Raw genomic sequence first — 12,039 nt, forward strand, 5'->3', positions numbered from 1 at the left:
AGGGCGGAGCCTGCGGAAGTGTCATCATGTGCAGTGCCCCCAGTACCATGCTGTCATCATGTGCAGTGCCCCCAGTATAGAGCAGCAGGCTGTCATCATGTGCAGTGCCCCCAGTATAGAGCAGCAGGCTGTCATCATGTGCAGTGCCCCCAGTATAGAGCAGCAGGCTGTTATGTGCAGTGCTCCAGTATAGAGCAGCAGACTGTTATCATGTGCAGTGCTCCAGTATAGAGCAGCAGGCTGTTATGTGCAGTGCCCCCAGTATAGAGCAGCAGGCTGTTATGTGCAGTGCTCCAGTATAGAGCAGCAGGCTGTTATGTGCAGTGCCCCCAGTATAGAGTAGCAGACTGTCATCATGTGCAGTGCCCCCAGTATAGAGCAGCAGGCTGTTATCATGTGCAGTGCTCCAGTATAGAGCAGCAGGCTGTTATGTGCAGTGCTCCAGTATAGAGCAGCAGGCTGTTATCATGTGCAGTGCTCCAGTATAGAGCAGCAGGCTGTTATGTGCAGTGCCCCCAGTATAGAGCAGCAGGCTGTTATGTGCAGTGCCCCCAGTATAGAGCAGCAGGCTGTTATGTGCAGTGCCCCCAGTATAGAGCAGCAGGCTGTTATGTGCAGTGCCCCCAGTATAGAGCAGCAGGCTGTTATGTGCAGTGCCCCCAGTATAGAGCAGCAGGCTGTTATGTGCAGTGCCCCCAGTATAGAGCAGCAGGCTGTTATGTGCAGTGCCCCCAGTATAGAGCAGCAGGCTGTTATGTGCAGTGCCCAAAGTATAGAGCAGCAGGCTGTTATGTGCAGTGCCCCCAGTATAGAGCAGCAGGCTGTTATGTGCAGTGACCCCAGTATAGAGCAGCAGGCTGTTATCATGTGCAGTGCCCCCAGTATAGAGCAGCAGGCTGTTATCATGTGCAGTGCCCCCAGTATAGAGCAGCAGGCTGTTATCATGTGCAGTGCCCCCAGTATAGAGCAGCAGGCTGTTATCATGTGCAGTGCTCCAGTATAGAGCAGCAGGCTGTTATGTGCAGTGCCCCCAGTATAGAGCAGCAGGCTGTTATGTGCAGTGCCCCCAGTATAGAGCAGCAGGCTGTTATGTGCAGTGCCCCCAGTATAGAGCAGCAGGCTGTTATGTGCAGTGCCCCCAGTATAGAGCAGCAGGCTGTTATGTGCAGTGCCCCCAGTATAGAGCAGCAGGCTGTTATGTGCAGTGACCCCAGTATAGAGCAGCAGGCTGTTATGTGCAGTGCTCCAGTATAGAGCAGCAGGCTGTTATGTGCAGTGACCCCAGTATAGAGCAGCAGGCTGTTATCATGTGCAGTGCTCCCAGTATAGAGCAGCAGGCTGTTATGTGCAGTGCTCCAGTATAGAGCAGCAGGCTGTTATGTGCAGTGCTCCAGTATAGAGCAGCAGGCTGTTATCATGTGCAGTGCTCCAGTATAGAGCAGCAGGCTGTTATCATGTGCAGTGCTCCAGTATAGAGCAGCAGGCTGTTATCATGTGCAGTGCTCCAGTATAGAGCAGCAGGCTGTTATCATGTGCAGTGCTCCAGTATAGAGCAGCAGGCTGTTATCATGTGCAGTGCTCCCAGTATAGAGCAGCAGGCTGTTATCATGTGCAGTGCTCCCAGTATAGAGCAGCAGGCTGTTATCATGTGCAGTGCTCCCAGTATAGAGCAGCAGGCTGTTATCATGTGCAGTGCTCCCAGTATAGAGCAGCAGGCTGTTATCATGTGCAGTGCTCCCAGTATAGAGCAGCAGGCTGTTATCATGTGCAGTGCTCCCAGTATAGAGCAGCAGGCTGTTATCATGTGCAGTGCTCCCAGTATAGAGCAGCAGGCTGTTATCATGTGCAGTGCTCCCAGTATAGAGCAGCAGGCTGTTATCATGTGCAGTGCTCCCAGTATAGAGCAGCAGGCTGTTATGTGCAGTGCCCCCAGTATAGAGCAGCAGGCTGTTATCCTGTGCAGTGCCCCCAGTATAGAGCAGCAGGCTGTTATCCTGTGCAGTGCTCCAGTATAGAGCAGCAGGCTGTTATCATGTGCAGTGCTCCCAGTATAGAGCAGCAGGCTGTTATCATGTGCAGTGCTCCCAGTATAGAGCAGCAGGCTGTTATCATGTGCAGTGCTCCCAGTATAGAGCAGCAGGCTGTTATCATGTGCAGTGCTCCCAGTATAGAGCAGCAGGCTGTTATGTGCAGTGCCCCCAGTATAGAGCAGCAGGCTGTTATGTGCAGTGCCCAAAGTATAGAGCAGCAGGCTGTTATGTGCAGTGCCCCCAGTATAGAGCAGCAGGCTGTTATGTGCAGTGCCCCCAGTATAGAGCAGCAGGCTGTTATGTGCAGTGCCCCCAGTATAGAGCAGCAGGCTGTTATCATGTGCAGTGCTCCCAGTATAGAGCAGCAGGCTGTTATGTGCAGTGCCCCCAGTATAGAGCAGCAGGCTGTTATGTGCAGTGCCCCCAGTATAGAGCAGCAGGCTGTTATCATGTGCAGTGCTCCAGTATAGAGCAGCAGGCTGTTATGTGCAGTGCCCCCAGTATAGAGCAGCAGGCTGTTATGTGCAGTGCCCAAAGTATAGAGCAGCAGGCTGTTATGTGCAGTGCCCCCAGTATAGAGCAGCAGGCTGTTATGTGCAGTGCCCCCAGTATAGAGCAGCAGGCTGTTATGTGCAGTGCTCCAGTATAGAGCAGCAGGCTGTTATGTGCAGTGCCCCCAGTATAGAGCAGCAGGCTGTTATGTGCAGTGCCCAAAGTATAGAGCAGCAGGCTGTTATGTGCAGTGCCCCCAGTATAGAGCAGCAGGCTGTTATGTGCAGTGCTCCAGTATAGAGCAGCAGGCTGTTATGTGCAGTGCTCCAGTATAGAGCAGCAGGCTGTTATGTGCAGTGCTCCAGTATAGAGCAGCAGGCTGTTATGTGCAGTGCTCCAGTATAGAGCAGCAGGCTGTTATCATGTGCAGTGCTCCAGTATAGAGCAGCAGGCTGTTATCATGTGCAGTGCTCCAGTATAGAGCAGCAGGCTGTTATCATGTGCAGTGCTCCAGTATAGAGCAGCAGGCTGTTATCATGTGCAGTGCTCCCAGTATAGAGCAGCAGGCTGTTATCATGTGCAGTGCTCCAGTATAGAGCAGCAGGCTGTTATCATGTGCAGTGCTCCCAGTATAGAGCAGCAGGCTGTTATGTGCAGTGCTCCAGTATAGAGCAGCAGGCTGTTATGTGCAGTGCCCCCAGTATAGAGCAGCAGGCTGTTATGTGCAGTGCTCCAGTATAGAGCAGCAGGCTGTTATGTGCAGTGCCCCCAGTATAGAGCAGCAGGCTGTTATGTGCAGTGCCCAAAGTATAGAGCAGCAGGCTGTTATGTGCAGTGCCCCCAGTATAGAGCAGCAGGCTGTTATGTGCAGTGCCCCCAGTATAGAGCAGCAGGCTGTTATCATGTGCAGTGCCCCCAGTATGGAGGTCCAGGCTGTCACCAGGTGCCTGCAGTATTTGGGATGTAAAGCTGCATCAAGTTTAGTATTTTAACATTATGCTGTCATCAGAATTTGAGACCAAATTACGACCATATACCCCTCCCCAGGGATCAGGCTGCTACTGCTTTCAGTGTTTGGGATGCTGTTTGGTTTACATGTTGGCATTGCTGGGACTAGTAGTACTAGGGGGCACTCTGCTGGCAGTAGTACTAGGGGGCACTCTGCTGGCAGTAGGACTAGGGGGCACTCTGCTGGCACTAGTACTAGGGGGCGCTCTGCTGGCACTGTCAATAATAATAGGGGGCACTCTGCTGGCACTGGTAATAATAGGAGCATTCTGCTGGCATTAGTAGTAATAGGGGGCACTCTGCTTTCGCTGGTAGCAATAGGGGGCACTCTGCTTTCGCTGGTAGCAATAGAGGGCATTCTGCTGGCATTAGTAATAGGGGGAATTCTGCTGGCACTGGTACTAATAGGGGGCATTCTGCTGGCACTGGTACTGATAGGGGGCATTCTGCTGGCATTAGTAATAATAGGGGGCACTCTGCCGGCACCGATAATAATAGGGGGCCTCAGTGCTCGGACCCCCACCAACCACGCCTGTTTGTTCGTTCTATTTTAACTTTTTCATATCAAATAAAATTAGGAACATGATTCCTTTTTAAACACCATAACAGCGCTGGATGAACTTCCTTTGTTCTCCAATAATAGGGGGCACTCTGCTGGCACTGGTAATAGGGGGCACTCTGCTGGCACTGGTAATAGGGGGCACTCTGCTGGTAAAGGGGCTTCTTGCTATAAGACACATTTTAACCTCTGGCTTTGTTGGTTATTCCTCTTCTTGCCTGTAAATGAGCGCTGTCCTTCACTACAGGGGGAAGTGCTCATTGGTTAATGCAGCCTCCTATCACAGACATAAACTAAGTGTCTTCCGCTGAGTGACCAATGAGAACTTACTAGGAATAGAAGTGCTCATCGTAGTCCTGCAGGGGTCGGTCCTGGTGATTGTCTACCTGTGCGATCCGCTATGTCGCTGTTCAGCAGGACGGGGACACAAGTAGAGGGTTTATAGGGTCAGTCACACTTCTCCTTTATAAACCTAAACTTTGGCGTTGGTTTGAAATGGCGTTTACATTCGGAGACCGCAAACCCCATATATACCTAGTCCCGCTCTCAGCTGGGAGGTGGATATAATTGTATATAGTCTAGGCAATACTCCGTGAGCCAAACACATCGCCAGCAGCTGCACAAATCTCTTTGTTTGTTCACACGGGGCAGATACCTTGCATGTTTTTTCCGCAGCGTTTACAGTATTGGCACAGTGGATGAGATTTGAACAAATCCTCTACACACTGCGGAAAAACTAGTCTGAAAATACGAGCGGATATTGACCTGCGATTCTGATTCTAAATCCACAGCATGTCAATTTCGGGATTCGCCACAGATTTGTTGCAAATATTTCCCACAGAGTTCAATGGGGAATTAAAAATCTGTCCATCTTCTACAAATGCCAATTTTTGCAGATTTTGCTGCAGATTAGCTGCATATCCGCAGCCAAATCTGCATAAAAAAAAAGCCACTAACGTCAAAGTTTAAACGGTAACTAAACGTTTGACAATCTTCTGACATGTCATAGTGACATGTCAGAAGTTTTGATTGGTGGGGGTTCGAGCACTGAGACCCCCACCAAGCAGCAGAAGCGCAGGTTTGAGCGCAGAGCCGCTTAGTTTCTGTTCGGCTTTTTCCGGAAGTCAATGTAGCGGAGTTCGGGCTCAATAGAAAGTCTATGAGCCCGTAGTCCGATGCATCGGCTTTCCAGGAAAAGCCGAACAGAAAACGAAGCAGCTCAGCGTTCACACGAGTTCTTCTGCCGCTTTGGTTGGGGTCTCAGTGCTCGGACCCCCACCAATCAAAACTTCTGACATGTCACTATGACATGTCAGAAGATTGTCAAACGCTTAGTTACCCTTTAAATTAAAAAAAAATAATACTATGCTCCCCTCCCCTGGCGCTCTCGTAGCAACGCGTCTCTGTAAAGCTGTCCTCGTGTGATGGCGTTTGGTCACGTGTGACAGTAGCAGCCAATCCTAGTCTGCAGCGGTCACATCTGACGAAACCTCTTCACGGGAGGTTGGCTGTGGGCCAGGATCACACAAAGTTTTGATGCATTTTTTGGAGAGTGGAGTGGACTCACAAGAAAGGAGAATTTATTAATATTTTCTTTATACCTTCTCTTGATTTTTTTTGTATCCACTTATCGCAAAAAAAAAAGACGCCAAAAAATTGCATCAAAACTGCGTGTGTGATTACGGCGGCAATGAGACCAGCCGGGGGAGCAGGGACGCATTGCTTCGGGACTACAATCTATTATTTTTTCTTTTTTTTTTTTTTCTTCTGTTGTTCTCTGCACCAAAATAAGTGCAATGAGGTGCAGATGTGGCCAGTGTCCGCCTCATCTGGCAAGACGGGAACTATGTTGACCATAGAGTTCTACTTTTCACTCTTTTATTTATAAAATATTGTCTCAAACCGAACCGCTATGGGATTTGTTTTTCCTCCGCTCTTTTGAACCCGAAACAAGTGGTTAATGCACGAGAAAAAAAGGAAAAGTATAAATAGTCTTTCTTTTAAATTTCCCGTTTTGTATCCACAGCTCCTGTGCAGACCTACCCGTCTCCATGGTTACAGACTACAAACACACCTTGTGTGTAGTCTGATCTTGAAGTCACGTGACCACCCTCTCTGCCCCTTTCTCTACTGTTTGTAGTTTAACAAGAAGAGAGACAGAGGGAGTGGACTAACACAAGACTGCAGGATCAGACCACACATAGGGTTTGCTTGTAGTCTGTAACCTTGGAGACAAATAGGTCTGCACAGGAGCTGAAGACACCAAACAATAGCTTTTTAATTAAGACGATTTACAAATATGTTTCACTTTTGTTAGATACATTAAATATATGCGAGAAAATAATACTAATGTGAACACAGCCCAATGAAGGGATTTTCCTGTTCTGCGGTGTAGAGTGAGCCATTCTCTGCCTCTTATCTGGGACAGGCGTGCTGCATTGTACTTGGTCGTGTTATGGATTGCAGGCCTCTTAGTGCTGTATACAGATATCTTTGGCAGTGCATGTGGTATATATGAGATGGGTGTGGGTTGTGCACAGAGATCTATGTTGATGGGGGTTGGGTGATGGGGTGAGTGCCAGTAAATGCATAAAGCTGGCAAATCCAGCCTGTCCCGAGACTCCTATACACTGGAGATTGCAGGGCAGTGTTTATGGGATCTGGAACGCAGCCTACAAGCTAATGATTATCTTACAGTTCATGTATGAAAGTCCAGCGCCGGCTACAATATCTGTGCAGGGGTGAAGTCTTCGGCAGCCGTTCACCCCATCCCGATGTAACCTTTCATTTATAATCGTGACGTGTCATGTGATTATAAAGTCCATAATGTGTGATCATATTCTACAAGATCTTAGTGGGTCTCCACCTGAATATAGAAACGATACTGCGCCATACGAACCACTTCCAGTAAAAGTGAAAGCCCTTAAAGAAACACTGCAGTAAAAAAACGATACTGTTATGCTTAGTGCAGGTTCTAGTTTCATGCGCCGGTCTTAATGTAAACATTGCTGAAATTAGATGCGTCTAATTTATCAAGAGACCCACGCCTCTTAATCAATTAGACGCATCTGTGGGCGTCCGTGCGACTCAAATGATGATTTTTGCTATAATTGACACCACTTTCTGGCGTAAATTATAGTACGTTTGTTGGGCTACAACAGGCCACACCCCTTTTACAAAGCCCCGCCTACAAAACCCTAAGTGGCAGAGGCAGCATAAAAGGTCAAAAGTCACAACATCTTAGCACAAAAATTCAGTTTTTGCCCAAATTGGGGCTTTTGCACCTAGAGTGCTTAATAAATCAATCCCTTAGTGGCGAGCAATTGAAACACTTTCAAGATATGTTTGCTGTCAGTGAATGGGAACATTCTTGTTGACGTTCAGAGGCAGCAAAGCCTTAGGCCAGGTTCCCACGGGTCGGATATGCTGCGTAAAAATCACGCAGCGTGTCCGACCTGGAACCCGCAGGACATTACGTCCGAAAAATCACACCGCATTTTCGAACTGAATATCCGCTGCGGAAGAAAGCCGTTCATACTTACCCCCTCCCTCAGACGTCCGCTGCGGCCTCCCAGGATGACGTTGCAGGCCATGTGACGCTGCAGCCTGTGATTGGCTGCAGTGGTCACATGGGATGCAACGTCATCCAGGGTGGCCGGACTGCAGGAAGAAGGGGGCGTTCTGGGTGTATATGTTTTTATTTTTACGGAGTTTCGATTTATGCGCTGTAAACACTGCGATTATGCTGCAAAAGTCGCAACACTTGCCTTTCTGTTGCGGGTTTTGTATCCCCATTGAATTCAATGGGGGAAACCTGCAACAGAAAATAAACAAAAATGCATCATTCCACATTTGAGATTTTTTTTAAATCTCATCCACTTTGCTGCTATTGTAAACGATGCGGAATTTCGGCATACAATTCCGTTGCAGATATTCTACCACGTTTACGCTACGTGGGAATCCGGCCTTATATACCTGCTCCTTCTCCTGCTTTCAGCTGAGAAATAGTTAAAATTGTATCCAGTCTAGACAATGCTCTCTGAGTAAAATACATCAGCAGCAGCTGCACTCCTTGCTTGCTACAATGTATCCGCCTGTAATCCGTGCTGTTTGGCGCACAGAGCTGCGGGAACCAGGCGGCAAGTGGTAATTTCCCTGTAGCGCAACCTCGGGTGAAATGAAGCCTGAAACCGTTCCCAGGGGAACCATGTAATGCACAGACATGCTAACGTGGTCACTTTTTAGCTAGGGAATGGGGGTGCTGAATCGGGGGGCCCATTCATTCGCTCAGGAGTCCCTCATCATTTGATAATGGGTTGTCTAAACCAGAGGAGAATTTCCAAGTAGTTACTGAAAAGTGATCACGTAGGTGCAGAGCCGCAGATCCCTAGGATCTTATCTTGGGGGGAGAGTCGGTGCAGGGAGTATATTACATAGTAGGAGCCCATACGTTGCTTGTCTCCAAATATTTTATTTTAATTTCTGAAGAGCGCAGTCAAAATAAAGTCAAGCAAAACACATCCGGCATTGTCATGGGGTTACAGGACTCTCTTCACTCACTGAGGTCCTCTTAGGCCACGCAGATGTTGGATATTCCAGAATACTAAAAATACAAATGATTACACTCTTCCTTTACTCTTTTAACTAGTCGTCCCCTGGTACTCTGTGTCCTTACACGTTAAACAGAACCTGTCACCTCTCCTCACATGTCTTAGTAAATACTTGTATTCCCCATAAAATAACCATTCTTGAGCATATTTTCTTAGAACTCTACGTTGTGATGATCCTCTGTTATACCTCCTGGAAATCAATAATAAATTGACAACTGGCTGTTACCATTGTGTTTACATAGTTTGGCACTGTCCGCATTGTTCGGACAGTGGTAATGGATAATCATAACACCCAGTTGTCCAATCTATTCATACATTTCCAGGAGGGATAATAGGAGCAGCACTAAGAAAGGATGCTCCAGTTTTATTTTATGGGGAATTAAAGTATTTACTAGAATAGGCGTGTTAGGTCCTCTTTAATGTTGGCGGATCCCACTGAAAATTTCATGTGTATGGGGCGCCTACTGATTTTGGGGAAACCAGGATCAGGCATCTTAAATTTCAACATGGCCGAACGTTTTGTTATGTCAGAAAGATAAGCAGCTGCCAGGAATGTCTAGCAGTGGCATGTCTCTCTTCTCCCATTGAAGCAAATATGGATGTTCAGACGAATCGAGCGTGCTTTTTTATGGGGCGGTCGGGAGACATGACTCAGTTAAACGCTTGTTTAGCTGGCAGATATCCTATGTGTAAGGTATAGCTTGTGTGGGAAACTCCAGTTAAGGCCAGTTCCTGATTGGAACCAGTGGAGGTCCTTAGGAGAAAGACACATTGTTCTGGTGGTTATCCTAGTGATGTCACTACGGGGGGCTTACATGACGTGTTGTCCCCATGGTAGACATGTAATCACGCAGACCTGTATACAGCGAGAAATTCTACAGCTAATTATATTGAAAGGTCTTCGTTTTTTGGGGCTGATTGAAATCCCCAATCCCTAAAGGGTTGTGCCCAGAAAGACATTTATCACTTATCCACAGGGTAGGAGAAAAATGTCTGATTGCTAAGACTCCCACCGATCACTAGAATGTGGCTCTCCAGCCCCTCGATCCTACTCACAGCACGACCGCGGTAAAGAGAACTTTCAATGACGCGGTGGTCAAGCATGCGTGGTGCCGCTCCATTCAAAGCCTATGGGGCTAACAGGGGTAGCGCTTGGCTGTTTCCGTCGGCTACGTTGACATTGAAAGAAGCGGCAGGGTGGTGCATGCTTGACCGCCGCTCCACTCAAGCTCCTTTTCACTGTGGGGGGGGGGTGCAGTGTGGTAAAACAAAGGGGCCCAGGACCCTCATTCTGGCGATCCCCAGCAATCGGACTATTATCAACTCCCCTCTGGATGGGTTATAAATGTCTATCCTGGCACAATCCACTTTAAGCCGCCCATACATTAGATATAAAACATCCCAAAGTTTTTTGAAAATACGTGAATGTCATAAAAAAAAAATTGCAAGAGTAATAATTTGTCAAAACCCCCATTACCGTCTTCCTGCTAACTGACGACTAAAGCTTCATGCACAATAATATTTAAAGCCGTTTCTGCTGGCCGTTATATCCACACTGGAGACCCTCGAACACCTGACTTCTTCTCATTCTTGTCCATCTTCTTCCCTCTTCTCTTCCATCTCTTCTTCCTGCTTTTGATTGGGCTGAGCCAGTTTCCGGTGCCAAGATCTGGTTCGGTTAGATTCTGGGTCCACTGTAATATAGCCGTTATGTTCGGGTGGAGTTCTGGGCAGGTATCATGTGGGCCAGCGCACTTGTCCCTCTTGTTATAGAAGAAATGTTTCTTCTTGGGTCTTGCCTTGGTCAGACACTCTGCAAATTGTTTGTCGCACTCGCATGCCATCCTGCCGCACACCGTTGATGAATGGCATTGTGTCTGGGCCGTGCCACATGAAAAGTGATATAGCTGCCACTTAATCTTGCTGTGGCACTGCAGGTCGATTCTGGAATAGCGGTAACAGCAGTCATGCAGGTGACAGCATCTGTCTACGTCATCGACCGCTGAACCCGTCCCTCCCGTGCCACAGTAACAGCCATACAGGTTGATGCCCAGCAAGGGCACTTTAAGCCTGTTTCTGTAACACCACAGGGTCACCACTAAATCCAACACGCCACGTTTCTGACGGACAATGGTGCCGGTGCCACCGCAGGTTGTCCAATACTGGAGATGACATGTGTAGACCAAGATGAAGAGGACAAGCTTGTTCATTTCAGACCGTTGGGTCAAGACTTCTGTGGAGATAGACATTGAATCTTAATAGTCCATACAGAACATGTGCCAACCCTATAAGTTTTTATCTTATTTGGGGGGGAGGGTAGTTGGAATTAGAGGTTTTTTTTACCTATATAATTGCTATTGGGCCCCTTTTTAAGTGCATTTTTTCCAGTGGCAAAACACATATAGGTTCATTGGTGGGCACAGACTGTAGAGGGCCCCGTGCAAAAACATCATAGGGGCCTCTTGCTTTTCAAAAGCTCATAGTCTCTTCCTCTCTCTCTCTTCCTCTCTCTCTCTTCCTCTCTCTCTCTTCCTCTCTCTCTCTTCCTCTCTCTCTCTTCCTCTCTCTCTCTTCCTCTCTCTCTCTTCCTCTCTCTCTCTTCCTCTCTCTCTCTTCCTCTCTCTCTCTTCCTCTCTCTCTCTCTCTCTCTTCCTCTCTCTCTCTCTCTCTCTTCCTCTCTCTCTCTCTCTCTCTTCCTCTCTCTCTCTCTCTCTTCCTCTCTCTCTCTCTCTCTTCCCTCTCTCTCTCTCTCTCTTCCTCTCTCTCTCTCTCTCTTCCTCTCTCTCTCTTCCTCTCTCTCTCTTCCTCTCTCTCTCTCTTCCTCTCTCTCTCTCTTCCTCTCTCTCTCTCTTCCTCTCTCTCTCTTCCTCTCTCTCTCTCTTCCTCTCTCTCTCTTCCTCTCTCTCTCTTCCTCTCTCTCTCTTCTCTCTCTCTCTTCCTCTCTCTCTCTTCCTCTCTCTCTCTTCCTCTCTCTCTCTTCCTCTCTCTCTCTTCCTCTCTCTCTCTTCCTCTCTCTCTCTTCCTCTCTCTCTCTTCCTCTCTCTCTCTTCCTCTCTCTCTCTTCCTCTCTCTCTCTTCCTCTCTCTCTCTTCCTCTCTCTCTCTTCCTCTCTCTCTCTTCTCTCTCTCTCTTCCTCTCTCTCTCTTCCTCTCTCTCTCTCTCTTCCTCTCTCTCTCTCTCTTCTCTCTCTCTCTCTCTCTCTTCCTCTCTCTCTCTCTCTCTCTTCCTCTCTCTCTCTCTCTCTTCCTCTCTCTCTCTCTCTTCCTCTCTCTCTCTCTCTCTCTCTTCCTCTCTCTCTCTCTCTCTCTCTTCCTCTCTCTCTCTCTCTCTCTCCTCTCTC

At 48.1% G+C, this 12,039-nt stretch overlaps 1 protein-coding gene across 1 annotated transcript; it reads right to left on the minus strand.

Moving 5' to 3' along the window:
- Window positions 1-8,588: 8,588 nt before the first annotated feature.
- Window positions 8,589-10,915, minus strand: LOC142660855 (phospholipase A2, minor isoenzyme-like). Its single transcript, XM_075837805.1, has one exon. It carries the CDS (start codon window positions 10,907-10,909, stop codon window positions 10,244-10,246), a length of 666 nt encoding a protein of 221 aa, XP_075693920.1. The 5' UTR covers window positions 10,910-10,915; the 3' UTR covers window positions 8,589-10,243.
- Window positions 10,916-12,039: the final 1,124 nt, after the last annotated feature.

The sequence above is a fragment of the Rhinoderma darwinii genome, chromosome 9 (genome assembly GCF_050947455.1).
Source record: "Rhinoderma darwinii isolate aRhiDar2 chromosome 9, aRhiDar2.hap1, whole genome shotgun sequence".
NCBI lineage: Eukaryota > Metazoa > Chordata > Amphibia > Anura > Rhinodermatidae > Rhinoderma > Rhinoderma darwinii.